General features: G+C 50.0%; 2 protein-coding genes and 1 long non-coding RNA gene across 30 annotated transcripts in view; 2 read left to right on the top strand and 1 right to left on the bottom strand.

The window, feature by feature from the left end:
• The first annotated feature begins 969 nt into the window (after window positions 1–969).
• Window positions 970–27,562, top strand: part of LOC310897905 (uncharacterized protein) — a 51,538-nt gene continuing 24,945 nt past the window's right edge. The window contains exons 1-7 of one of the 26 annotated variants that reach the window (XR_014582744.1): window positions 970–3,742; window positions 4,308–4,458; window positions 5,898–6,044; window positions 7,017–7,094; window positions 7,408–7,476; window positions 7,551–7,624; window positions 8,054–8,320. Coding sequence is in view for 6 of the 26 variants with exons in the window: in XM_083832063.1 (XP_083688189.1) it covers window positions 3,527–3,742; window positions 4,308–4,458; window positions 5,898–6,044; window positions 7,017–7,094; window positions 7,408–7,476; window positions 7,551–7,561 (672 nt within the window). In the remaining 20 variants the exon portion in view is untranslated. The other 25 variants (XR_014582745.1, XR_014582746.1, XR_014582747.1 and 22 more) reach the window with 25 other exon arrangements.
• Window positions 17,097–17,783, bottom strand: LOC310897915. The gene is made up of 2 exons (XR_014582789.1): window positions 17,619–17,783; window positions 17,097–17,461 (listed from the first exon to the last, which is right to left on the bottom strand). It is a non-coding gene; the product is annotated as an uncharacterized lncRNA (long non-coding RNA).
• On the top strand, window positions 17,925–27,488 carry LOC310897906 (delta-1-pyrroline-5-carboxylate synthase-like). 3 transcript variants are annotated; one of them, XM_083832065.1, is made up of 7 exons: window positions 18,296–18,450; window positions 18,627–18,777; window positions 21,469–21,575; window positions 21,669–21,813; window positions 25,006–25,079; window positions 25,305–25,404; window positions 27,007–27,488. In XM_083832065.1, the coding sequence occupies exons 1-7, from the start codon at window positions 18,325–18,327 to the stop codon at window positions 27,141–27,143; spliced, it is 840 nt and encodes a 279-aa protein (XP_083688191.1). In that variant the 5' UTR covers window positions 18,296–18,324; the 3' UTR covers window positions 27,144–27,488. The 3 variants fall into 3 exon arrangements, 1 of the variants encoding a protein (XP_083688191.1); XR_014582769.1 differs by lacking the exons at window positions 18,296–18,450; window positions 25,006–25,079; window positions 25,305–25,404; window positions 27,007–27,488 and adding an exon at window positions 17,925–18,029 and having other exon boundaries at window positions 21,669–22,724; XR_014582770.1 differs by lacking the exons at window positions 18,296–18,450; window positions 25,006–25,079; window positions 25,305–25,404; window positions 27,007–27,488 and adding an exon at window positions 20,302–20,406 and having other exon boundaries at window positions 18,488–18,777; window positions 21,669–22,724.

Raw genomic sequence — 27,562 nt, forward strand, 5'->3', positions numbered from 1 at the left:
AATTAAGCCTTCTTAATCAAGTGTCCGCTAGTTCTTTTCTTACCTCCTGTTATTTTCCTTAACGTGGGAATTCCTGCTCTGGCAATTTCTGTAGGACGCTTCTGAAATAGAAGTCCGGGCCTATTAGTCACATTTCAAGTCATCTGTCCTACAGACAATTTCAAGAGAGTTAAAAATGAAAACGTAGCTTATCCGTGAGCTACTTGAGAACTCCTTAGTGAAATGCTGCGTGAGCCTTTTGACTTGTTACTTCTGCTTCTGTTTCAAAACTTGTTCTGTATCGTTTCAGTTTGAGACAGGTTTTTTGATATCCACGCCAAGAAGAAAACCTTTCTTCTGTAGGAACCCTTCAGTGTGCACAGGGAGAGGCGTGGAGAGAGCAGCTATTCTGCAAGCTGTTACTCAGGCCGCTTTTGGCTTCCAGCGCTGTTTGTACATTCCCGTGTTGTTTTGCAATCTTTTCTCTTTTCGTTAGTTGTCTAATTAAACTTTTTCAAAGGATGCCTCCCTGTTTTCAGTTTTCTCCTAAATCTCTCCTGAGATTTAGCCGTCCTTGTATTCTTTTGCTCTTTGTCAAGTCTCTTTGATACAAGCTGTGTGCAGCTTTGATACGAGCTTGTTTGTCCCCTGTGACCTGGATGATCTTGCTGAATCTCCGTGATGCCTTGAAAAGGGCTGTGCTCGGGGACCGTGGCAGCATTTTGGTATCTGATACAGATTTTCCTGTTCTGGCATACAGTGAATTTCTTTGATATGTCTATTAGGACCGTACCTGTTTTCCTGCTTTGAGTAAAGAGTTGGAAGATGAAAGGTTAGCGTTCGTTTCCTCCCACATGGGCTGTAACCTTTGTCTGCGTGTCTTGTGGTTGTGTTTTGTTTGTTTGTTTGTTTGTTTTGGCAGGCCCTCCAGCAGAGCAGCAGGGTGAAAGGGCTCGAGCTGGTGGCAGGACCCTGGCAGCTCTGCAGCCTGAGCAGGTGAGAGAACAGTATGTGCTCACTCTTTAAGGTTGGGAACACGTGGCAAGCCTTAAAATACAGGTTTATAACACAAATGGGTCCTGGAAAAAATCAGCTGGCTCCAAGCATCCAGGGAGTCAAGACGGCGGGAAGATGTGTCAGTAGAAATGAGCTGAAGTGAGCCAGATGTCAAACACCACGGACTTCATATAAGGATGCAGTTCAGAAACTTTTCTCTTTCAGAGAGCGGAGATTGATTATCGTCTTGCTGACTTGTTACCTGATCAGAGAGAAGAAATTCTCTTGGCAAACGAGAAGGACTTAGAAGAAGCTGAAAATAAAGGTAATATTATGGGTCCTTTCATGGTACTCCTGTTGTCGTGAGCTTTTCTGGGCCTCAAAGGAAATGAGCAGAACTAGAATATTCCGTCACCTGCAATTGGATATTACGGCTGTCACAGGTTAGTGAGCCCAGGACTTTGAGAGCTTGTCGGTGGAAACAGCTGCAGCTTCCATAATTACATGAGAGATGTCTTCATCAGAGAAGACAGAGAGGCCTTTGAAAACAGCAACCCACGGCATTGTTTAAAAAAAAAAAAAAAAATCTAAATAAATAAATAAATAGCGTTTCCTTTTGCCAAAGGAGGCTCGCTTTAGGAATTGAATATAGCAAGTATCTGCCCTGTTATCGTCATGTATGAAATAGCATGAGTATCTCCCGGGCTGGTTAACGTGATGTTTGGCCCCTGTGGGGAAGGTTGTTACTGAAAAATGATGCTTTCCGGAACGAACCATATTACCTTCTGACCGAGGAAAGTACAGTTCAGGCAGCATAGACTAAATCCGTTCTTTTGCGTTCGAGGGGTGCATCGAGAAGCTGGTCTTGGGTTAGAAAATGTGTGAAACTGGCACGTCGCAAACTGTAATGCAGAGAGATCTTTGATAACAAAAGTGTATTTCTGTTGGTGAGTTACTGGAAGGCTGCAAGAAGTCTTGCCTCAAAAGACTCTTCTGAAATGAATTCTGTTGCCATCCCAGTTTTTTTTTTTTCTACGGGCACATTCTTGGGACTTGCTTCTGCAATGTCGAGAGTTATTCAGGGTTGGTTTTTGATACCCAGCGTAGAGAAGGAGTTAGCTTACGTTCAGGTGCTGCGGTTTCTGCACGTGTCTTATAACGTAGGTTCCCTGCTTAACTTGCAATTTATGAGGTTCCTACCAATGAGCACTTTCCTGTCCATGCCGAACGCAGCTGAGTTGCAGGCTACCATTAAACATCAAATGTTTGATATAGATTGCTAATAGCAAATCGCAACTGTTAAGAATATATGCTAAAAAAAATTAGCACAGAAAGTAGAAGCTCTAGGCTGTGAGTGGTCTGTCCCATACTGATACTGCATGTTTGCACCGAGGCAGAATGATTGCTTTCACTCGCTTGTGGAGCGATGAGTCTAGGCTCTCACTGCTAGTATTTTTAGCAAGACTGATTGAGCATTTCTCTAACATATGAGCAAGTGTTTGAGGAGCAAGTGATGGGTATGGGCACTTAGAAAGAGACTGCCAAAGGGCAGCTTCCTATTTTATAACTGAATTTTGTGAGCGTTGGTCCTCGTTTCATACTGAAGGGGAGTAGGCTCTAGTGAAGGGAGTATGTTCACGTGAAAGGAAAAGGCACTAGTCTCCCTCGTCTGCCATTATTACTTCCTTGCTGCTAGCTCTGTTCTTCATAGAAAGCCAGTATGTTTCCTCGTCACATTCTAGTCTGCCTGCCTAGACTTCAGCCTTTGCCTCCTGGGTCTCTTGCCTTGCATAGACAATCTCTCCCCTTCTCCTCTTCTTCTTCATCTCATTTGTAAACCTTTTATCAGGCTGATTCTTACTGGCTTCCCACCCCCACCCTCCGACCTTTTTCTATTTTTTCCTTTTTTTCTATTTTTTTTTTTACAGACTTAGGATGGCTTGTCTTGTTAGTTACTTTTTTTCCTGCCAGCCCCCAGCCTCAAGTTCTCCGATGCGACTTCAGAGGATCATCTTTGATACCTCCGCATCTGAATAATACGGTTTCTGTCCCATGCTGTAGCTGACGGCAGGACGGACTCTGAGTGCAGAGGAGAGGTTGCTTCCTCCCTGGTTTCCTATTGCGTCCCATACTGGTTTGGGTAAGCAATTTCAGAGGAAATTTGACTTCTCCGTGGAGCAGCGTGTGCCTGACAGCTAGCTGGAGACAGCACACACGGCATTGAGTCAGCGCTCCGAGTGCGGTCCTGAGTTGCAGTAAAGGTAAAACAATTGCAGACTGACAGTTTAGCTTCTAAGGAGCATCTACAGATAGCACGTTTGCCTCTGATGCTTAAAAGGCGAGGGTCCGAGATCACATTTCACGGACTGCTTCCTAGAGATTTCAAGAAATGCAATCGTTCTGAAGCACAGCCGCGCTCCGTTATTGTTTAAAGGGAACAAACTGCCTTGAGACCCGTTACCTGCGAGGGAACCGAGGGCGGAAGTGACGTCAGGGCGTGCCCTCACTGAGGGCCAAAACGGCTCCGTGATTGGCTGGACCGTGAGGGCGGATGCGGTGTCCGAGCGAGCCGTCAGTGAGGGCGGGAGCATTCCGTGATTGGCTGGGAACCCAGGGCGGAAGCGGCGTCACGGCTAGCCTTAACTCAGGGCGGAAACGCTCCGTGATTGGCTCGGAGGAGCCCAGGGCGGAGGTGCCGTGCAGGGCTTGCCGGCGCTATGGGCGGCAGCGGCCGCGCCGGGCCGCCGCGGCGCGGTGCCGCAACGAGGTTGGTGGTCGGTGCCGCCCCGGGCCGGGCCGGGCCGGGAGGGGGCGAGGCGGCGGGCGGTTGGGGCGCCACGCGGTCGGCGGCTTCTGCGGAAACGGCCCTTGTGCGGGGCGGGGGCGGCGCCGCGCCGGAGCGGGCGGAGCGGAGCGGGCGTGCGGCGGGGTCTGCACTGCGCGGGGCTTCGGAGGGCTGGGGGAGAGGGGGGCGAAGCGGCGCGGGGGGCGGGCGGTTGCGTGCGCTTGGCCGACTCCCCTCTGGGGCGGATGGACTGCTCCGTCCCGCGGCATGCTGGGAGCTGTAGTTCTGTGGTGCGCGGCCGGTCTTTCCCCGAGCCGGGGCCGCGGCCGGGAGGCGCAGGTTGCCGCTGGCTGCGAGCGCGGCTGCCGGCGGTGAGGCGAGCGAGAGCCTTCGGGGGCGCTTCCCCGGAGCGTCGGGCCGGGGGGCGTGGGGGCTGCGGCGGCCGGGCGCGGGTCCTCGCTGCGCCCGATCGTCGGGCTGCGCCTCGGAGGTTTTCCTCCCCCCGCGCGCTGACGGCCGGCTCTCTCCTTTCCCTGCGGCTCACCAGGGCAGAAGCAGCTCCCCGCCGCTGGGACCCCCGCGGGGTTTGTCGCCGAGCGAAGGTGGCGCGGCAGCTGAAGGGAGGAAAGCTGCAGCTGGCGTGCTGCAGTCGCAGGTTTCCCAGGAGAAAGAGCAGCCCGTCTGTCCCAGCTGTCCGGGTAAGTCGCAGCGACCTCCGGGTGAAACCGAGGCGTGCTCGTAAACTTCCTGCAGCCCAGGCTCAAAGGCTTAATCAAATTTGCAGAAGCGCGAACTGCTCGGTGTGGGAAGCTTAAAGGAAAGCCACGTAGTGCCTGCCAAGCTGTAGTAGCTTCTTAGACCTAGAACGAATTGGCCTGTTGAGCTCTGTCTCTTTGTTGCTCAGTCTGTGGTACAAGAGGCTAACCTTTGTCCTGCCTCAGCTTTCAGAGTTGTCCTAGAAATACACCGGTGCTTGCGGGGCTTTCCAGAACGCTGGTTGTGGTCGGTCAAGACAGACGTGAGAGGTGATTTCTGCCTGTCTGTCTGTCTGTTGGTTATGTCCCGAGAGTTTTGCTTGAACTGTGTGCAACAAAAGAGGCCTTGAGCCCGTACTGAGCAGCGAGAGAAAGCAAAACTCCAGGTAAGCGCTGGCCGTGGCAAAGTTGCTTGGGAATTGAGCGGCTGGGGGCTTTCCAGCAGAACTCGGTACGCAGACAGAAACGTGACCTTCGAGGTCTGCCTTGCGTTGAAGCTGTGGTATTTGACCCATAACTGTATGGAGCTGCTAAATCCTAGAGGGGATGATAGAGACGTCCCTGGTTCAGCCTTTTTTGCCACAGTCATTGCAGAAATGTTGGAAAAGTGAGTATCATCCCTCTCTTTAAATTCATCTTTTAAAGCGTTCTTTCTGCAGACTCCTGTCTGTGGTTAGGTACTTGATTTGCGTGAAACAGAGCCAGACTTTCCTATTAACTAGCGCCCCGATTGAAATTCCCTGTCATCGGAGGACAGGAACTATAAATGGTGCTTGGCAGTTTAAAATCTCTTGGCTTCTATGGAGGCTAACTTGCCAAAGCGAATAGGAAGTAGCCTAAAGTTCGGTAAAGACGCTGAATAGAAAAGGTCCTCTTCTTGACGGGAAAAGAGCTTTGCAGAACACAAGCTCTGTTTCCCGTAGGGCTCCCTACTTACCCACCCGCTCAGCGATTATTGCAGGCTTTGACTGGTCCCCTCAGGTCCAATATCGCACAAGCGTTGTGCCGCAGACGGTACCTTAGCTTACTTTCCATCTCGTGCTGCGTTACTTATACCCACAGAAGACTTACTTCAGCGTCAAATAAACCCCGTGCGAAGCGTCCCCGACTCATGCCAGTGGGACCATCCTGTTGTGGCTGGTAAAATCCAGGAACAGGACGATGCTTGGAAGAATGTAACCTGTGGAGGAGCAGGCAACAGTCTCCTGTTAGGCAACAGGTTTTCGAGACTGGTTTTCCCACCGCCCTGTGCGTTTTGAAGGAGGCAGTCCCTAAGCTGATGCAATCCAACTGCATCTAAGCTGTAGGTTGGTACTTCCATAAGCTATAAAGGAACTTAACGTGTTGGGTTTTTTTGTTTGTTTGTTTGTTTTTTAATCGAGGCTCGTGTGCGTGCGTTTGGCTTGTCCCGATGGCTGGTGTAGATGATCACTCACATGCCCCAAAGCTCCTTGTGCTGATGTTGGATCTGCCCCTTGGCAAAGGACTGTATCCCGTGTGTTCAGCTTTTCTTCCTTACCGTCTCGTATGTATGTATGTATTTATTTACTTTTCTGAAAGAAAGGGTGGATTTTTCATGGGTCTCTCTGTGAGCGTATCGAACCAGGCTGTTCAAATGGCTGTCGACGAAGGGGATTTTGTTGGCTCTTTTAGATAGCTATTCCTACCAAAGATTGCATCGGTTACAAAAGGTTGTAGTAACCTCGCAGTCTCTACGTTCTGTAGCGTCTGTAGCAAAATAAACTGGCAGATGAATAAATGAGCAGGTACAAATACACGTGACTCTACAGCTGAGATTAAATAACGTGCTGTTTCTTCTGTGTTTTGTCTTTCAAAGCGCATTGTTGCCGAGCGCCTGAGCTTTTTGCTCGTGTTACCGAGGCAAGGAATGGCTGTGCTTCTTCCCCCCTCATCCCTCTCTTTTTTTTTTTTCTCCTCCTCTCCCTTGATGACAGGGACTCAAAATGTTTTCCTCGGATGTCCACGTGAAAATTTAAAAAAAAAAAAAAAAAGGCGACGGTGAACACTGACAGAATTGGGTGACTTTTTTAAGGCAGAGGGCAAAGAACGTGGAAATTTCTAGTATGTTAGTGTCACTCTGTTAACAGAACCAACGTACACGCCGCTTGCTGTCCCTAGTTTTTTGGTTTGGTTTTCCTTTCAGTAGTCTCCCCAAAGGCTCCACAAAGGACACCTTGTGTATCTTTTCTGTTCTTCCAGGATTCATTTGTCAGGAAAGACAACCATGAAATCCAAGGGCTGTGGACAACCATCTACCAGATGGTTGTTGCAGTTGCCTTTGGTCACGTCATTCGTCCTTTTAGCTCGCCCTTTCCTTTACCTTGAGTGGAATTTTTCTTGCCGCGCTGTTTGCAGTGGTAACATTGCTGCCGAGGTGTTTTTTGACTAAAAATGATCTTAACTGTAGTAGTGAATTCACAGATTGTGGCTTTGTGTAATGACTCCCATGATCGCAACTTTTTTTTTTTCCTTTGTCACAGATAGGAGAAAAGCTCTTTCCAGAGAGATGGAGAAGGAATTAATTATACCTCTGCCTCATTCTGTGAGACCGGAAGACAGTGAGTGACTAACTGTAAGCTGCGATTCTCAGGAGTTGCATAGCTAAGAGTCTCGGGTTCCTTCTCTGCCTGACCCCTAGGGCCTTAGGCATGGGAAATCTTAGGCTTAATGTTTTTCCCTATGAAATACTGTCACGTTAAGGGGCATAGCTGAGTAACTGTTACAGTTGCGGTCGGATTCAGGGTACTGACCTATCATGGTCACGGATTCACCTAAATAATGTAGCACGCCCTTGGTCTAGTCACGTTTAATGAGAACTGTCACGGCTGGGAACAATGCAATGAAGGGCAGTGTTCAAATGTTACCCCACAGAGTCCCAGTGCGGAGGGTGGCAGGGGGAAGAGAGGCTCAGCCCGTCGACTGATCCCAGAAGTCAGAAAGGTATCCTTCGTGATGGTATCTTCCCTAACATCCCCTTTCACTTCAGACAGTTTACATTATTTTCTCTCCTTTAGGTGGGGCTTGAGTGACTCTCGTCAGGCATACCTTGGTTATGATTGGTGAAAAGTTTTCTTGCTTTTGTTTAAAGGTAAGGGGTCTGAGAAATTCATAGCACGCCCTCAGTGAGGGGTGGTCGTCCCTTGGAGGCACGGACCTTTTGGGATGGAGGTGTGTTTTGGTATTATGATGATACTAGAATGAGCAAAAGTTCCCTAGAGTACAGTGTTTTGTTAAAAACATGACAGGTCGTTGGCTCAGGGTAGCAAAGGTGCAGCTTATCAGTGTGTCTCAGCTTATCAGTGGGTCTCAGTGTGCACGAGAGCATCGGATCCCCATCTGGTTGCAGAGCCTATCCGTGGTGTTTCCACTCCGCTTTACGCTCCCTCCCCTTCCTTGGAGTCAGCACACCGAGTTCCCCTAGTGCGATAGCACGTAAAGTTGGAGGCCTAGGGAACGCTTAGGTAGCGCAGCTGCCCTCCACCCTGAAAGCTTCGATGCTGTACGCTTTCTTTAAAAGGTGAATATGAGTTTAATTTGCCTAGTTACTTCAGGCAATTACTCTGCAACTACCCAAAGCAGCGACAGTGAGAAGCCCACTTCCAGCATCCGCTCCCCACGCAGGGACGGACAGACGGACGCCGCTCTTTGCCTTGCCCGCCAGGGGAAGGGGAGAACGACCGGGCAGGGAGCCCCACCGCAGCCCCCCTCCCCGGAGTCCTGCACAGCAGTTTAATAAAGTTTGCTTTCCGGCCCGTGCCCCCTTTGGTGGTTGCCATCCCAGGAAGTGGCTTTCGCCGTCTGTGTGTGGGTGCAGGTTCCGTAGCGGGGTGGGTATGGAGGGGGGGTGGCCCCGTGTCTGTCGGCCGGAGTGCGGGGCCAGCCCTGCCAGGTGGGGGGGCAGCTGCCTATTGTGGGACGGGGAGGGCGGCTCGCTGCTGTCTTTGCTCCCTGGGGTGGGGAGACTGCTCTGTGGGGTGGGGGCTGCTTGCAGAGGCGCAAGTGGGGAGGGGGCTGGGGGTTCCCGGCAGGACCCCCAGGGCAGGCGATGGCGTTGTGGAGGCCGGGTCCCGGGGGATTGCCGGCTGGGGCAAGGAAAGCCCAGGCGGGGGTGGCATGGGGTGGCAGGCACAGGTCTGCGGGTGCTGGGCTGCAGGTGGGGAAGCCTGGGGCTGGCTCCATGGTGTCTGCAGTGTCAAGCCGCCAGGAGCACCATTCCCCCAGCAAGCCGGGAGTTGTGGTCGTTGGGCTCAGAGCATCCCGTTGCCCGCGTTGGGTTCGTTGTTATTATCTCCCTGCCTTTTTTGTCCCGATAAAAAATGTACTGTTACAGCTTGCCGCCGCTCAGCTTCCCAGCCGTGAGCGGCACGTTGCTCAAGGCAGACCCTTCCTCCCTGAGGCGGCGCGGGGTGCAAATTTCTGCTGTTTTCGTTTGTGCTTTCTCTGGGAAAATGGTCTGGGAAGCCGTCCCTGCTGCCCTCAGGACGCATCCTGCCGGCGAGAAGCGGGTACTGCAGGCGGCGGGGCCACGCATGCGCGGTGGCGCCTTTGGATGCCCCCTTCCGCCACCTGCTGGTGAAAATCCGGTACTGCAGGCGCCTTGGGTCAGCGCATATGCTGTGGTGCCCCCTGGCGCCCTCTGCGCCACCTGGTGGCCAAAACTGGGTACTGCAGGCGCCCCGGGGCCGCGCATGCGCGGTGGCGCCCCCAGGCGCCCTCTGCCGCCGCCTGGTGGCGAAAAGTGGGTACTGCAGGCGCCCCGGGGCCGCGCATGCGCGGTGGCGCCCCCTGGCGCCCTCTGCCGCCGCCTGGTGGCCAAAAGTGGGTACTGCAGGCGCCCCGGGGCCGCGCATGCGCGGTGGCGCCCTCTGCCGCCGCCTGGTGGCGAAAAGTGGGTACTGCAGGCGCCCCGGGGCCGCGCATGCGCGGTGGCGCCCCCTGGCGCCCTCTGCCGCCGCCTGGTGGCGAAAAGTGGGTACTGCAGGCGCCCCGGGGCCGCGCATGCGCGGTGGCGCCCCCTGGCGCCCTCTGCCGCCGCCTGGTGGCGAAAAGTGGGTACTGCAGGCGCCCCGGCGCCGCGCATGCGCGGTGGCGCCCCCTGGCGCCCTCTGCCGCCGCCTGGTGGCGAAAAGTGGGTACTGCAGGCGCCCCGGGGCCGCGCATGCGCGGTGGCGCCCCCTGGCGCCCTCTGCCGCCGCCTGGTGGCGAAAAGTGGGTACTGCAGGCGCCCCGGGGCCGCGCATGCGCGGTGGCGCCCCCTGGCGCCCTCTGCCGCCGCCTGGTGGCCAAAAGTGGGTACTGCAGGAGCCCCGGGGCCGCGCATGCGCGGTGGCGCCCCCTGGCGCCCTCTGCCGCCGCCTGGTGGCGAAAAGTGGGTACTGCAGGCGCCCCGGGGCCGCGCATGCGCGGTGGCGCCCCCTGGCGCCCTCTGCCGCCGCCTGGTGGCCAAAAGTGGGTACTGCAGGCGCCCCGGGGCCGCGCATGCGCGGTGGCGCCCCCTGGCGCCCTCTGCCGCCGCCTGGTGGCCAAAAGTGGGTACTGCAGGCGCCCCGGGGCCGCGCATGCGCGGTGGCGCCCCCTGGCGCCCTCTGCCGCCGCCTGGTGGCGAAAAGTGGGTACTGCAGGCGCCCCGGGGCCGCGCATGCGCGGTGGCGCCCCCTGGCGCCCTCTGCCGCCGCCTGGTGGCCAAAAGTGGGTACTGCAGGCGCCCCGGGGCCGCGCATGCGCGGTGGCGCCCCCTGGCGCCCTCTGCCGCCGCCTGGTGGCCAAAAGTGGGTACTGCAGGCGCCCCGGGGCCGCGCATGCGCGGTGGCGCCCTCTGCCGCCGCCTGGTGGCGAAAAGTGGGTACTGCAGGCGCCCCGGGGCCGCGCATGCGCGGTGGCGCCCCCTGGCGCCCTCTGCCGCCGCCTGGTGGCTAAAAGTGGGTACTGCAGGCGCCCCGGGGCCGCGCATGCGCGGTGGCGCCCCCTGGCGCCCTCTGCCGCCGCCTGGTGGCGAAAAGTGGGTACTGCAGGCGCCCCGGGGCCACGCATGCGCGGTGGCGCCCCCTGGCGCCCTCTGCCGCCGCCTGGTGGCGAAAAGTGGGTACTGCAGGCGCCCCGGCGCCGCGCATGCGCGGTGCCGCCTTTCAATGCCCTCTTCCGCCACCTGCTGGTGAAAATCCGGTACTGCAGGCGCCTTCGGTCAGCGCATACCCTGTGGCTCCCCCTGGCGCCCTCTTCGCCACCTGGTGGCGAAAAGTGGGTACTGCAGGCGCCTCGGGGCCACGAGTGATGTTACTACATCATTTGCTACATTTTTTCCTGCGAGTGATGTTACTACATTGATTTTGGTTTTGGGGTGTAATCTGTTATGCTGCTAGATTTTTCTTCCTGTGCAGAAGAAAAGTTGAGCTAATTCCAGTTAGCTTCAGTAACTTGCTTTCTCATATTGTCATTTCAATATTCAAAGCTGAAGCAAAAGCATTGGTATTGTTGCTTCTAGAGAGACGCCAGTTCTCCGGTCTGCACTCTGCATGCTGTTCAGATAAGCTAGAAAAAAATAAAGGAAAAGAAAAACAGCTGCTGCTTCTCCTGCTCTCTTTCTGCTTTCTACTTTCTTGTGCTTTGCCCCTCCCCTTTCCCAGGTGATTGGCTTTGGGTTCCAGGGAGGGCCTAATGGTAATTGAGTCACAGGCATCCCATCAGAGAGCTCATTCTGCCTGGGCTGCAGTTTGGGGTAAGTGCTTTGTTTTTGCTTCAGTCAGTTGCAGGGGTCTTTAGGTGGGTCAGAGTCTACGGACTGATGCGTTTCCAAGTAGAGATAGGTACGTCCTTCTTTGTGAGGTAACAACTAGTAGGATCCTTGCTGATCCTGGCTGGAATAATAATAATGCACAACACCGAAATCATATGAGAGATTTGGGGTCAGAATGGGAAAGTACTCGTGGATGAATCCCAAGGACCTGGTATCCCAAGGTCTCTTGAAAGTTCATTTTGTGATTAAAGCCTGGCAAGATACACAGAAAAAGCTCCAGAAGGTGGGGGTTGTAGTGAACAGTCACTGTGGGGGGCCCTCCTGCGGGAGGCCCTGGAGGTGTATATCGGGAGGGGAGATGAGAAGGAAAAGCAGAGAGCGAAACTAATGGTATTGACAGTGTAGCAGGTAGTGAGGCAGAGGGTTGGAGAGAGAGGAAGAAAATCATCTGGGGGAGTCAGGGCCAGGATGGAAAGGAGAGGAAGAGAGATGAAGGAATAGCAGGCAAGGAAAGACAGGCTTTGAAGTGTGGCCAGGCTGGCCGTTTCAAATAGGAATATCCAGAGTGGAAGAAGGAGGAGAGAAGGAAAATGGGAAAGTACAGGCTGGAGAAAGATAGAAGTGTTAAAAAGGGTTATTGAAGGTGTTAAAGGTGGGGTATGTAGTGTTTGACAGAGCTGTTTGAAGTTGAATGAGCAGGGAAAGAGGATGAAGGCATTATCTAAGTAACAGTCTAGAAGTTTTGGTATATTTGCTGTGATGTTTGGTCAGTTTCCCAAGTATGGGGGGGGGGGGGGGGCAGCCTGCTCCACCCCCCCTCTCCCCCCCCAAACCTTGGTATGTGAACCCAATACACTGGGGCAGCTAGATCATTACTGGCTTGTAAAGTATCAGGGATTAAATTAACTAATGAAACCCTAAAAGTGATGGGGGTAGAAGGGGCTGGGATAACAGCCCCACTTTTGGGGGATACCAGGCTGAGAGTAGGGGATAAAATGATTACTGGGCAATTACTGTATGTACCAAAGGCAGGGACTAACTTGTAGGGAAGGGATTTGATGATGAAATTGGGCATTCAAATAGCAAATTGTTAGACTGGAATAACAGTGTTATTAATGGAGTGCTCTCAGGCCCTGAGAGCAAAGATCTATTCACCTCTGACTGGAAAGACCCTGAAATGGGGGCGGAAGCAACAATACAGATGGACAGTTTTACCTCAGGGGTTTACAGGGCCACCAATTTATTTGGGCAAGTTCTAGAACAGATTTTGGAGCAATTACAACCTCCCGAGGAGGTATTACTGTTACAAATATGTAGATGATCATTTATTGTCAGGACAGGAGAAAAGAGTTGTGAAGGAAGCTACTGACAAGCTATTCGGCTCGGGAGTATTGAAAAAGAAATTACAATATGTAGAAGGAGAAGTCAGGTATTTAAGGCATCTAATGTCTGAGGGAAAACAAAGAATAAATCCAGAGAGGATTCAGGGAATTGTTGAAAACTGAGAAAGAATTAAAAAGTTTTGAGAGATTTTTTTTTTTTTTTAAGGAATCAGGCACCACGAAGTCTGAGGGAAAATGGATACTCCCTGATGGGAGAGAAATGCTGAATAAAGCACCAATGAGGCAAATATTAACTGTTTTACATCAAGAGAGTCACTGGGAGGTGCAAGCAATGTGTGATGTTGTGCTAAGAAAGTATGTCTGTGTAGGAGTATACACTGTAGCGAAGCAAATATGCAGAGGATGTACCGTATGTCAAAAGGTAAATAAAAAGGTCATCCGTAACCCATCTAGAGGGGGACGGGAGCCAGGGATTTGACCTTTCCAAAGCATACAGGTAGACTTTACCGAGTTACCTAAAGTAGGGAGACTAAAGTACTTGTTTGTCCTAGTTGACCGGATGGGTGTAAGCTTTCCCCTCAGTATCTGCCACTGCGAACACGGTGGCTAAGGTATCACTGGAGCAAATAGTCCCTAGATATGGGATAGTTGAAAACATTGATTCAGGTCACGGAAGTCATCTCGCTTCACGAGTACTGCAAGGGCTAATGCAGGCCTTAGAGATTCAATGGAATTTTCACACCCCCTGGCACCCCTCCTCTTCTGGGAAGGTAGAGTGAATGAACCAGACATTAAAGAAGCAATTAACTAAGTTAGTGTTAGAAACCCAACTTCCTTGGGTAGAATGATTACCTTTAGCACTCCTCCAGGTTCAAACAGCACCAAGAAACGATATAGGAATTTCACCGTATGAGATGTTGTTCGGATTCCCCTATCTGGGCAGAAGGGATGAGATACCACAATTCAAAACAAGAGAAGTTTCCTAAGAACTGTATTCTGGGGTTGTCCTCTTCTTTGTCATCTCTCAGGACCCGTGGGTTGTTGGCTCAAACCCCACCTTTGGAATTCCCCATTCTCCACCATCAACCAGGAAATTGGGTCCTGATTCGGACCTGGAAAGAATCAAAACTCCAGCCTGAATGGGAAGGACTATTCCAAGTACTACTAACCACTGAAACAGCCGTAAGAACTGCACAAAAAGGCTGGACTCACTATACTCGAGTGAAGGCATCCGTCGACCCTAATACCTGGGAAGCTGTTCCTACAGAAGACTTGTTGGAAGTTGAAATCGAAGAGAAAAATCTTGTAGTGGACTGTGAGCAGGATAAAAGCTTACAGTTGTAAACTAACCTTTTATTTTCACAGGTAACTAATGAGTGTGACTTGTGATTGAGAGAAAGGACTGGCCTATAGCGAATCAAAGTGCTCCCAAGGGGTTTTTGTTCTAGTAGTAGGGTACATATATCTTACTCTTTGTATTGGTAATTATTTGGAAACCTAAGGGTTAAAAATAATGACCGGGAAAAATCAACTATTAATTTTGTTTCTAGTGACTGTAGGCCTCAGAGAAGGCCTTGGTCAATTGGCAACTTGGAAAAGGCATGACCAGATAATAGTAAGATGGGATACCCCGTCAAAATAGGGGTGAATGTGACAGAGGGTTATGTACCACAATCTGTCATGTTTGATGCTTGTGAGGTGTTAGCTTGTGGAGATTTAAATGCCCAATGACAACTGAGCAGAGAGAACAAGTAACTGGGAGACACCCAACAGCCAGATTGAGAGCAGCTGTATGGAAACGATCCTCTATTGCCATCAGAGAAAGGGAGAAACTCAAGGAGAAAACAGGAGAGAAAACAGGAGGCTCTCTTTGAAATGTGGCAGTTCAAACATTTGAGATTGAAACAGGGTATGGGGATGTGAATGCCTGGATAGAATGGGTCAAATATGCTGTCCAGAGTCTCAACCGTAGCACTTGCTATGCTTGTGCCTCGGGACGACGGATTGCCCGGATAGTGCCCTTCCCATTGGGGTGGACCAGGGATTCCCAGGGGATGCGATGTATGATTGCATTGTACCAAGAAAAGACTGCCTGGGGAAATGAGGCCTGTAAGTCTCTCTCTTTGCTGTTCCCTTCCTTGCGTGATAGCAATATCAGGGTTCCCCCTGCATTCTCTACAGCTACAGGTGACCATGCAGCTTGCCTCTCACGGCAGGGTGTGAGCGCTACCCGGCATCTGGGAGAATTTGCCTTGTGCACAAGGACCTTGAATGCTACCAAGGACCTGATGGGAAACTGCTCAAGACTTGAGATCCCAGGGCAGATCTGTGGTGGTACTGCAGAGGGAAGATCTTATGGTCCACCCTACCATCTAATTGGGGAGGCACTTTTGCACTTGTTCAATTAGCTATACCCTTCACCCTGGCATTTGAAAGAGAAACATCACAAATACACAGAAGAAGTAAAAGAGGCTTAGGAATGTCATTTGATGATAGAGTGTACATAGATTCTGTTGGGGTGCCTAGAGGAGTTCCCGATGAACAGAAAGCCAGGAATCACATTGCTGCAGGGTTTGAGTCGCTGTTCTGGTGGGTAACAATCAATAAGAGTATTTATTATAGTCAGCAGATATTCATAAATCATACAAGGGATGTGATAAGAGAAATCGCTGAACAACTAGATGCCACCAGCAAAATGGCTTGGGAAAACAGAATAGCATTAGATATGTTGATCGCGGAGAAAGGAGGTGTGTGTGTGTGTGTGATACTGAGCAACCATTGTTGCACTTTTATACCCAACAATACTGCCCCAGATGGCACAGTAACTAGAGCGTTGCAAGGGCTTCCCGCCCTTGCCAGTGAATTGGCAGAGTAATTAGGAACCGGCCCTTCCTTCGCGGGATGTTCGGAATCTTGGTTTGGTAAATGGAAAGGGATCCTAGCGTCCGTATCTGCGTCCTTGATCGTAGTATCAGGAGTTTTGACGGCCCTTGGTTGTTGCATTATCCCCTGTGTAAAAGGACTAGTACAGCGGCTCACTGAAACTGCACTATCGAAAGAAATGACCGTGGAGCCACCACCTTACTCACGTAAGGCGATGATATTAGAGGGGATGGAAAGCAAAGAAGGTGAAGAAGAGGAAGAGATCTACCAAATTACACCGCAGAGAAAAGTTTTGCAAAAATCAACAATTTATAAAGAAGAAAAGGGGGGAATTGTGGGAATAAAAATGTTGTTTTTGCAGAGTTACGTTGTTTAGAGGGAAGGAATGCGGTGTTGAGATAGGCTCGCAGTGATAAGAAAGCTTAACGGACAACCTTGTAAAATGCAGACAACCGGACCCCTCAGAGCAGCTAGGTGAAAATCACGGCGTCAAGTCAGATCAGTGAAGAAACATTACCACTTCAAACAGTAAAAAAGTCAAAAGAAATTTGAAATTGAACAGGCCGGCAACTGAAGGCCACGTAGTGTCTGTGAAGCGTCGGATAGGTTGTGAACCCGGAATACCCAGTCAGTGGGGAAACAGGGGAGGGTCCCGGTCGTCGAGAAAGAAAGTACACAAACCGTACTGTGTGACTAGTAGGCGCGCTCCTGCTTGTGGGACGCGTGCCATTGCGATCGCGAATAAATTACTACTTCACTGAGATCCTCGCCTGAGCCTAAGCTACTGGCTACGGAGTGTTTCTCACGCTCCCTGCGCGTAATCCTGGCTACAATATACCGCGTTATCGAAGGTGCCTTTTAAACAACAGTGATAGAAACTCAGGGGGCGATAGTACTGACCCTGGGTGTGGAATTATCCACGCAGGGAATAATCCACGCTGCACCAAATATGGTAGCCACAGGAACGCTAATATACATAGCGCGTGCCAGATGCGACGTGAGAATCCTGCAACTGGATGGCCTGTCCCAAATGGCGAGAGGTGGTACTGGCTACGTGGCAATAAAGCCAGGAAGGTGTTGCCCCTGGGATGGAAGGGAGCTTGCACCCTGGAGGCAATAATTCCAAACGTGACTATTATTGAAGACCCACAAAGCCAAAGCCCCCTTGAGACCACACGCAGGATTAAGCGGACTCCAGACAATTCTCTAGTAAAATTCTCTAGTATTTCACAGCTTTGCAAGGTGGTTTTTACCTCGGTGAGGGGTGGGTGAATTAGAAAAAGCTATTGTAAATATCTCCGCTATAACTGAAGAACTAGAAAATAAGTTTGATAAGTTTGCAAAAATAGCACCGTAGAATCGAATAGTATTAGATTCATTAATAAACTCATAAGGAGGAGCGTGCACTGTAATTAATGCTAGTTGCTGTATAGATGTAGATCAAACGGGACGGATTTGACTGATATTTGGGGGGAAAAAAGGTATACTGGGGGGGCGTGGGGGGGGGGGGAAGATCCTACATAGAGTAGCTCAATGTGACAGTTCCTGGGCATTTAGAAACATTTGGGAGAAACTAACTTCGTGGTTACCTGAACAGAATTGGCTCAAACAACTATTTGTTGGTATTGTAAAAATAATGGCGTTGTACGCCTCCCATCCCCCGTGACATCCGAAGAAGACTATTGCGCCTTAACGTTGGAGAAACTCAAGAGCGCGGTACGTGAAGAGGTGCAAAAACAACAGTAGGAGTAAGGAAAGGAGAGGAGGGAGCTGTGAGAAACTAAGTTGTGTTTTTGCAGTAGAGAACTAATTTTCTGTATTCCGAGGTAGTTGTGCAGTCATAATGAGGAGAAACGCCACGTGGGTAAGCGGACAGTAGGCGGCCTCACTGTTCCGAAATAAGGCAGAAGCTTGAGGAAAAACAGGTTGAGCAGCGTGGGCACGGTAAAACAAAGATCACAGGTTCCTGAAACATAAGAAAGGGAAAAAAAAAAAAAAAAAAAGGAAATAAGAAGGGAGAAATTAAATGGTTGAAAAAGAAGTAAGATTGTACATACATGGTACATACAGGGGAGGGGATCAGGTGTCGGGGAACAGGGAATAAAAGTTGATGCTGTGCTTACTGCAATGCGCTCCTGATCGGCAGGACGCCCGCCACTGCAACCGCGAATAAAATAGCCTCAGAGAAGATCGCGTGTCAAGAAAATTATTTGAGATGTTTCTCGCAGATATACTTGACGAGAGAGGACCAAGAACACCCGCGCCTTCTTTAAAAAAAAATAAACAAACAAACAAACAAAAAAAAAGGCAGCACAGGGGCAGCCTCAGGGTCGCCTTCCCACAGGGAAGCGGCGCCGTGATTGGCTGGACCGCGAGGGCGGATGTGGCGTCACGGCTAGCCTTAACTCAGGGCGGAAACGCTCCGTGATTGGCTCGGAGGAACGCAGGGCGGAGGTGCCGTGCAGGGCTTGCCGGCACTATGGGCGGAAGCTGTCGGGCCGGGCCGGGCCGCCGCGGCGCGGTGCCGCAACGAGGTTGGTGGTCGGTGCCGCCCCGGGCCGGGCCGGGCCGGGAGGGGGCGAGGCGGCGGGCGGTTGGGGCGCCACGCGGTCGGCGGCTTCTGCGGAAACGGCCCTTGTGCGGGGCGGGGGCGGCGCCGCGCCGGAGCGGAGCGGAGCGGGCGTGCGGCGGGGTCCGCACTGCGCGGGGCTTCGGAGGGCTGGGGGAGAGGGGGGCGAAGCGGCGCGGGGGGGGGGGGCGGGCGGGCGCAGAGAGGGCGGCGGGGGGGGGGGCGGCTGCGTGCGCTTGGCCGACTCCCCTCTGGGGCGGATGGACTGCTCCGTCCCGCGGCATGCTGGGAGCTGTAGTTCTGTGGCGCGCGGCCGGTCTTTCCCCGAGCCGGGGCCGCGGCCGGGAGGCGCAGGTTGCCGCTGGCTGCGAGCGCGGCTGCCGGCGGTGAGGCGAGCGAGAGCCTTCGGGGGCGCTTCCCCGGAGCGTCGGGCCGGGAGGGGTGGGGGCTGCGGCGGCCGGGCGCGGGTCCTCGCTGCGCCCGATCGTCGGGCTGCGCCTCGGAGGTTTTCCTGCCCCCGCGCGCTGACGGCCGGCTCTCTCCTTTCCCTGCGGCTCACCAGGGCAGAAGCAGCTCCCCGCCGCTGGGACCCCCGCGGGGTTTGTCGCCGAGCGAAGGTGGCGCGGCAGCTGAAGGGAGGAAAGCTGCAGCTGGCGTGCTGCAGTCGCAGGTTTCCCAGGAGAAAGAGCAGCCCGTCTGTCCCAGCTGTCCGGGTAAGTCGCAGCGACCTCCGGGTGAAATCCGGGCGTGAAGGGGATTTTGGTGGCTCTCTTAGACGGCTAGCCCTACCAAAGGTCGCATCGGTTACAAAAGGTAGTAGTAACCTTGCAGTTTGTGTGTTCTGTAGCGTCTGTAGCACAATAAACTGGCAGGTGAAGGAATGAGCGGGTACAAATACACGTGACTCTACAGCTGAGATTAAATAACGTGCAGGTTCTTCTGTGTTTTGTCTTTCAAAGCGCGTTGTTTGACTCGGTGGTCCTTAACGATGATCCTCGGTGGTCCCTTCCAACTCAGGATATTCTACGATTCTGTTGTTGCCGAGCGCCTGAGCTTTTTGCTCACATTACTGAAGAAAGGAATGGCTGTGCTTCTTCCCCACCCCCCTCTCTTTTTCTTTTTTTTCCTCTCCTCTTCTCCCTCGATGACGGGGACTCGAAATGTTTTTCTCAGATGTCCATGTGAAAATTTAAAAAAAAAAAAAAAAGAAGCTGATGGTGAACACTGACAGAATTGGGTGACACTTTCAAGGTAGAGGGCAAAGAACGTGGAAATTCCTAGTACGTTAGTGTTACTCTGTTAGCAAAACCGACGTACACGCCGCTTGCTGTTCCTAGTTTTTTGGTTTGGCCTGGTTTTCCTTTCAGAAGTCTCCCCGAAGGCCTTTGTGGACAAAACTTTGTCCCGCTTCAGCTTTAAGAATTATCCTAGAAACAATGAACAAGTGCTTGCAGGGCTTTATGGAACGCTAGTTGTGGTCAGTCAAGAACGACTTGGGAGGCAATTCCTTTCGTGGAATTGTAGAGTGATCGAGAGATCAAGGCCAGCGTTGTGAAGAAATAGTGCCAGGTTATAGTCACAGGTGACTGCCTTCTGAAGGGAACAGAGGCTCCCATCTGCAGACCAGACCATCTTTACCGAGAGCTTTTCTACCAGCCTGGGGCTTGGATCAGGGACATTGCTAGCGAGCTTACGAGCTTAGTTCAAACTTCAGATTATTCCCTACTCCTGCTCTTTCACGTGGGTACCAACAAAGTTGCAGCAAGAAGTCTGTGTTCAATCAAAATAAATTTCAGGGCCCTGGGAAGATAGCTAGAGGATTCAGAAGCACGGGTTATCGTCTAGCATTTTGGGATATATTAAACACAGCGTAGCCAGCTGGTCAAAAGAGGTGATTCTCCCACTGTATTTAGCGTTGGCGAAGCCTCTCCTTCAATATTGTGTGCGATTCTGGGCTCTACGATATAAAAAGAACGTTAAGATCCCTGAAAGCGTACAGAGGAGGGCAACAAAGCCGGTAAAAGGATTGGAAGGCACGCCCTGTGTGGACGCTACGGTACTTTTGCTAGCTCCTCGGAATTGTATATAGTCATGAGTAACGCTCCTGATTCTAAATACATAGTCTTTCCCTGCATATAAGCCGAACGCTATTCTACAATCGTTTGCTTCTTCCGGCAGTGGATTCTGTCTTTCAGTGATTTATGGGTACTTTACATGTCCTGGATATTGCTTTCCAGATACCTGGAGCTTGCTAGCTTTTCTGTCTCCCAGACGTGTGGCTGATAGTGGTCTAGTCTTGTGAGCTGTGCTGCCGTGAAGTCTGTCACCTGTTGATGTTGAAGGTACTTTTCTGGAAAGAGGAAGGTGGTTGGTACAGTTTCACACCAGGCCATCAACAAAATCACGTACTCTTTTTATCATCTCCAGACGTGTTTCCTTCGGTGGCTTCTGGACTTTGGTCCATATTGTAGGCCCCGAGAAGGAAGGAGGTTGGCTTTTCATAACCACAATTTCTTCCAGCTGTTTCAGATGGATTTCATGGTTGATTCTAGTTGAAATGACTGCCTCAGGAAAAAAAAATAACAAAAATGGTAGTCCAAACAACTTATAAAAAAATAAAAATAAAAAACAAACGAAAACACCGCTCCCATTTCCTCACAGCTTATTCATTTGCTGTGGTATCTTCTTTATGGAAAGAAGTGTCCTTTCCTTCCCAAGCTGTAAAGGAAGAGTTCAGGTACTCTTCACTTGTGCGCTTTAATCTGTGACGTGTTTGTTCGCATAGAACTTCTGGGAAGTTTGGCGGTAGAGTTTAGGGTTTACATGTTAGGTAAACAGAAGTATCGCTCAACTCAGAACATAGTTAAATAAAAGTACAATATTTACTTAAAATGAATAAGTGTGTGTCTATAGTCTTGTGTCCTTTCTTTGCAGAACTCAATAGTTAGCCTTTATACATATTTCTAAGTTGCCCGGTTTATCAGTGTACAACACAGCATTCGGGAATATCATCTGAGATTTTAGGTGAAGAGGACTGTCCTTTGTTCAGTTGTGCACTCTTGTGTGTCAGCCCTGATTCTGAACCGTATAAAAGCTGGAAACTTCTTTCCGGTTTTCTCTCTAACCTCACTGAAGTGTGGGTACTTCCCAGCGTACGTGATGCTATTCAGCATGTGGATATTCTGTTTCCTCACACTAGCTACAATTCCGGTGAAGTTACGCATCTTGAGCCTGCATGTTAGTGTTTCATCCTTTCAGTTCCACAAAAGGAGGGTTCAGTGGAAGTTTTGAATCCTGTAGAGTGGAATACAGGTTTTTAGCCTCAAAGGCTTTAGTTCTTTTTCCCTGGTGAGCTTTGGAACAGAAGATATGTAACATTAACAGTTTTTTATTATTCATTTCAGGACTCTTTGACAGCCCTCCTGGATCCGATGATGCAAAGCTCACTGACATATCCTACCCAGGAGACCAACAATCGGTGACGTTTGGAACCAAATCCCAGGTGGGAAACGTAAGTGATCAAAGTGGAGCAAGAATTCGTGTTGAGCATGGGGATTCAAATAACAAGTGCATTTTCGGGAACTGGCTCTATCCTTCATCGCAGGTGAAAGCAGCTCTGTGGGCCCTCCAAGGAGGCACCTCTGCAGTGATTGCAAGTGGAACCCACCCAAAGATCTCGGGTCATGTCATCACAGGTGTTGTGGAAGGGAAGAAAGTTGGAACTTTTTTTTCAGAGGTAAAACCTGCAGGTGAGTACGGAAGTAACATGTACATTGGGAGCTGTAGAGATTTCCTGGAAGTTTAGGGTCAAAATTTGGCTAGGCCTGCCTGTTCAACAAATGGGAAACTACGCTCTGCTTGACAAACGGCTTTTGAAAGGTAACTTTTAATGTTGGAATAGAACATCTTGAATCCTCTGCTCGGGTTCCTTCCAGCTGATGACTTGCTGCATCAGACTTGCATTCAAAGAACTAGGTAGAATTTGTATTGCTTTTAGTCTTAGAGGTTATCATCTATTATTGAAGATTCCAGGGTGAAAGCGTGCATATAGAATGTACGGCTGAACTAAGATAGTGTGTAGTTTGGGTTTTTGTCGTAAGTTCTTTTAATGACTCGGTCTTTTGTTACCGTATGCAGGAATGTTTTCCTGCCTCTGTGTTGCTGTGACAATGTAACAAGGGCCGCAGAAAGTCAGACCAAAGATCGGTGGTCTTAGCAGAATGGAACGAGTATAGAGCGATACTTGTGACTTGCACTTTAAGACAAGCCAATGCCTTTGAGTATAAAAACGCTTAATGTGTTTCTTGTAAAAATCGGCCATATCCTTTGAACCCATGTAAACACTTAGCACCCGTGGGTCACAGCAGTCACGAGCCTTAACTAGGTATTGTGCGTAAACTCTGGAGCTAGCACTATGTGGAGAACTGCTTCCTTTATTTTGTGTGTGTTTGTGGGCAGGAGGAGCGTTGAAGTTTGCTTCCTGCTAGCTTTTGATGCCCCCGCCTTCTGTATGGAAAGAGAACACGGGTGATCGATCTCTGTTCAACTTCTATGATATGAGACATCGTCTTTTCCCTCATCGTCTCTTTGTCACATGAAAAAGGTTTTTTCTTAGTCCTTTTCTACAGAAACTGTTCCAAAAGTTTGGCGATCCCTGTTTCTCTTGGCTGAAACTGTTTTTATTCTACTGTGACCTTTTTAAGATAGGCAAAAATAAAATTCTGTGTAGCATCCAAGATGCAAATGAACCTTCAGTTTATGAGATAGCAAGGCTAACTTTGAGTTTTGATTAGACTGGTGATGTTTCTTGTTGCCTTTCCTAGGCCTTTTCCAAAAGCTTAAACGTGTAAGTTGCTCTTCGACGCTGATGAGCACTGGGGTGATGTTTTCATAGGATTATGTGCAGTACCGAGGCCTGATTTCCCCTTTTGCCTCTGCATTTCTTCACGTTTATCTGCTTTGAATTGTGCTCGCTATTTGGTTGCATAGCGGCTGCAAAGGAATCACAGGCTGGTTGAGGTCGGAAGGACCTCCAGAGGTCACCCGGTCCAACACCCCTGCTCAAGCAGAGCCACCCAGATCTGGTTTTCCAGGACCACGTCCAGACAGGTTTTGAAACCTCACAAAGACTGTGACTCCACGACCTCCCTGGGCAGCCTACGCTAGTGCTCAGTCACCCTCACAGCGAAAAAGTATTTACTGATGTTCAGGAAACCACAGGAGGGGAACATCCTATGTTTCGGCCTGTGTCTGTTGCCTCCTTTTTTGTTCCTTGGGTACCAGTTAGAAAAGTCTGGCTTTGTCTTCCTTCCACCCTCCCTTCGTGTATTTACAGACATCGATGAGATCCCCTCCAAGCCTCCTCTTCTCCAGGCCGAACGGTCCCAGCTCTCCCAGCCTGTCCTCATAGGAAAGGTGCTTCAGTCCCTTACCGTCCTCGTGGCCCTCCGTTGGACTCTTCGCAGTGTGTCCAGGTCTCTCCTGTACTGGGAGGCCCAGGCCCAGCACTCCAGGTGCGGCCTCACCGTTCCTGAGCAGAGGCGGAGGATCGCCTTTCTTGACCTGCTGGCAATACTTTGCCTAATGCCACCCAGGATACCCTCAGCTGCTTTTGCAGCAAAGGCACATTGCTGTTTCGTGTTCAAGTTGGCGTCCACCAGGAAACTTAGCTCCTTTTCCGAGAAGTTCCTTTCTGGGAAAAAGTGCGATATCAGCGCTTTTCACTTTGTCCTACTGCAATAAATTTGTATCAGCTATAAAGCTTTTCATCTTGTAACCCCACGTCTCAGACAATTACAAGTATGGTGAACAGCAAAAGTAAAGGTGAAATCTTACTGCGACCCTTCCTCTACCATGGAACGTGGTTACTCCCATTCTTTCTTTTGTCTTCTGTCTTCCAAAACACACTTGAAATAGTCAGGTAACTTTTTAAAATGAACTCTTATCTCCTCGCGTGTGTCACTTTTTTTCAAAGAACACGAAAATACGCTCTACTTTATAAAGTATGACCTCGCTTTAAAAAGCTGTTTTAACGCTCCTTAATTAAGCCTTCTTAATCAAGTGTCCGCTAGTTCTTTTCTTACCTCCTGTTATTTTCCTTAACGTGGGAATTCCTGCTCTGGCAATTTCTGTAGGACGCTTCTGAAATAGAAGTCCGGGCCTATTAGTCACATTTCAAGTCATCTGTCCTACAGACAATTTCAAGAGAGTTAAAAATGAAAACGTAGCTTATCCGTGAGCTACTTGAGAACTCCTTAGTGAAATGCTGCGTGAGCCTTTTGACTTGTTACTTCTGCTTCTGTTTCAAAACTTGTTCTGTATCGTTTCAGTTTGAGACAGGTTCTTTGATATCCACGCCAAGAAGAAAACCTTTCTTCTGTAGGAACCCTTCAGTGTGCACAGGGAGAGGCGTGGAGAGAGCAGCTATTCTGCAAGCTGTTACTCAGGCCGCTTTTGGCTTCCAGCGCTGTTTGTACATTCCCGTGTTGTTTTGCAATCTTTTCTCTTTTCGTTAGTTGTCTAATTAAACTTTTTCAAAGGATGCCTCCCTGTTTTCAGTTTTCTCCTAAATCTCTCCTGAGATTTAGCCGTCCTTGTATTCTTTTGCTCTTTGTCAAGTCTCTTTGATACAAGCTGTGTGCAGCTTTGATACGAGCTTGTTTGTCCCCTGTGACCTGGATGATCTTGCTGAATCTCCGTGATGCCTTGAAAAGGGCTGTGCTCGGGGACCGTGGCAGCATTTTGGTATCTGATACAGATTTTCCTGTTCTGGCATACAGTGAATTTCTTTGATATGTCTATTAGGACCGTACCTGTTTTCCTGCTTTGAGTAAAGAGTTGGAAGATGAAAGGTTAGCGTTCGTCTCCTCCCACATGGGCTGTAACCTTTGTCTGCGTGTCTTGTGGTTGTGTTTTGTTTGTTTGTTTGTTTGTTTTGGCAGGCCCTCCAGCAGAGCAGCAGGGTGAAAGGGCTCGAGCTGGTGGCAGGACCCTGGCAGCTCTGCAGCCTGAGCAGGTGAGAGAACAGTATGTGCTCACTCTTTAAGGTTGGGAACACGTGGCAAGCCTTAAAATACAGGTTTATAACACAAATGGGTCCTGGAAAAAATCAGCTGGCTCCAAGCATCCAGGGAGTCAAGACGGCGGGAAGATGTGTCAGTAGAAATGAGCTGAAGTGAGCCAGATGTCAAACACCACGGACTTCATATAAGGATGCAGTTCAGAAACTTTTCTCTTTCAGAGAGCGGAGATTGATTATCGTCTTGCTGACTTGTTACCTGATCAGAGAGAAGAAATTCTCTTGGCAAACGAGAAGGACTTAGAAGAAGCTGAAAATAAAGGTAATATTATGGGTCCTTTCATGGTACTCCTGTTGTCGTGAGCTTTTCTGGGCCTCAAAGGAAATGAGCAGAACTAGAATATTCCGTCACCTGCAATTGGATATTACGGCTGTCACAGGTTAGTGAGCCCAGGACTTTGAGAGCTTGTCGGTGGAAACAGCTGCAGCTTCCATAATTACATGAGAGATGTCTTCATCAGAGAAGACAGAGAGGCCTTTGAAAACAGCAACCCACGGCATTGTTTAAAAAAAAAAAAAAAAATCTAAATAAATAAATAAATAGCGTTTCCTTTTGCCAAAGGAGGCTCGCTTTAGGAATTGAATATAGCAAGTATCTGCCCTGTTATCGTCATGTATGAAATAGCATGAGTATCTCCCGGGCTGGTTAACGTGATGTTTGGCCCCTGTGGGGAAGGTTGTTACTGAAAAATGATGCTTTCCGGAACGAACCATATTACCTTCTGACCGAGGAAAGTACAGTTCAGGCAGCATAGACTAAATCCGTTCTTTTGCGTTCGAGGGGTGCATCGAGAAGCTGGTCTTGGGTTAGAAAATGTGTGAAACTGGCACGTCGCAAACTGTAATGCAGAGAGATCTTTGATAACAAAAGTGTATTTCTGTTGGTGAGTTACTGGAAGGCTGCAAGAAGTCTTGCCTCAAAAGACTCTTCTGAAATGAATTCTGTTGCCATCCCAGTTTTTTTTTTTCCTACGGGCACATTCTTGGGACTTGCTTCTGCAATGTCGAGAGTTATTCAGGGTTGGTTTTTGATACCCAGCGTAGAGAAGGAGTTAGCTTACGTTCAGGTGCTGCGGTTTCTGCACGTGTCTTATAACGTAGGTTCCCTGCTTAACTTGCAATTTATGAGGTTCCTACCAATGAGCACTTTCCTGTCCATGCCGAACGCAGCTGAGTTGCAGGCTACCATTAAACATCAAATGTTTGATATAGATTGCTAATAGCAAATCGCAACTGTTAAGAATATATGCTAAAAAAAATTAGCACAGAAAGTAGAAGCTCTAGGCTGTGAGTGGTCTGTCCCATACTGATACTGCATGTTTGCACCGAGGCAGAATGATTGCTTTCACTCGCTTGTGGAGCGATGAGTCTAGGCTCTCACTGCTAGTATTTTTAGCAAGACTGATTGAGCATTTCTCTAACATATGAGCAAGTGTTTGAGGAGCAAGTGATGGGTATGGGCACTTAGAAAGAGACTGCCAAAGGGCAGCTTCCTATTTTATAACTGAATTTTGTGAGCGTTGGTCCTCGTTTCATACTGAAGGGGAGTAGGCTCTAGTGAAGGGAGTATGTTCACGTGAAAGGAAAAGGCACTAGTCTCCCTCGTCTGCCATTATTACTTCCTTGCTGCTAGCTCTGTTCTTCATAGAAAGCCAGTATGTTTCCTCGTCACATTCTAGTCTGCCTGCCTAGACTTCAGCCTTTGCCTCCTGGGTCTCTTGCCTTGCATAGACAATCTCTCCCCTTCTCCTCTTCTTCTTCATCTCATTTGTAAACCTTTTATCAGGCTGATTCTTACTGGCTTCCCACCCCCACCCTCCGACCTTTTTCTTTTTTTTCCTTTTATTCTATTTTTTTTTTACAGACTTAGGATGGCTTGTCTTGTTAGTTACTTTTTTTCCTGCCAGCCCCCAGCCTCAAGTTCTCCGATGCGACTTCAGAGGATCATCTTTGATACCTCCGCATCTGAATAATACGGTTTCTGTCCCATGCTGTAGCTGACGGCAGGACGGACTCTGAGTGCAGAGGAGAGGTTGCTTCCTCCCTGGTTTCCTATTGCGTCCCATACTGGTTTGGGTAAGCAATTTCAGAGGAAATTTGACTTCTCCGTGGAGCAGCGTGTGCCTGACAGCTAGCTGGAGACAGCACACACGGCATTGAGTCAGCGCTCCGAGTGCGGTCCTGAGTTGCAGTAAAGGTAAAACAATTGCAGACTGACAGTTTAGCTTCTAAGGAGCATCTACAGATAGCACGTTTGCCTCTGATGCTTAAAAGGCGAGGGTCCGAGATCACATTTCACGGACTGCTTCCTAGAGATTTCAAGAAATGCAATCGTTCTGAAGCACAGCCGCGCTCCGTTATTGTTTAAAGGGAACAAACTGCCTTGAGACCCGTTACCTGGGAGGGAACCGGGGGCGGAA

Source organism: Anser anser (assembly GCF_964211835.1).
Source record: "Anser anser genome assembly, chromosome: 3".
NCBI classification, from domain to species: domain Eukaryota; kingdom Metazoa; phylum Chordata; class Aves; order Anseriformes; family Anatidae; genus Anser; species Anser anser.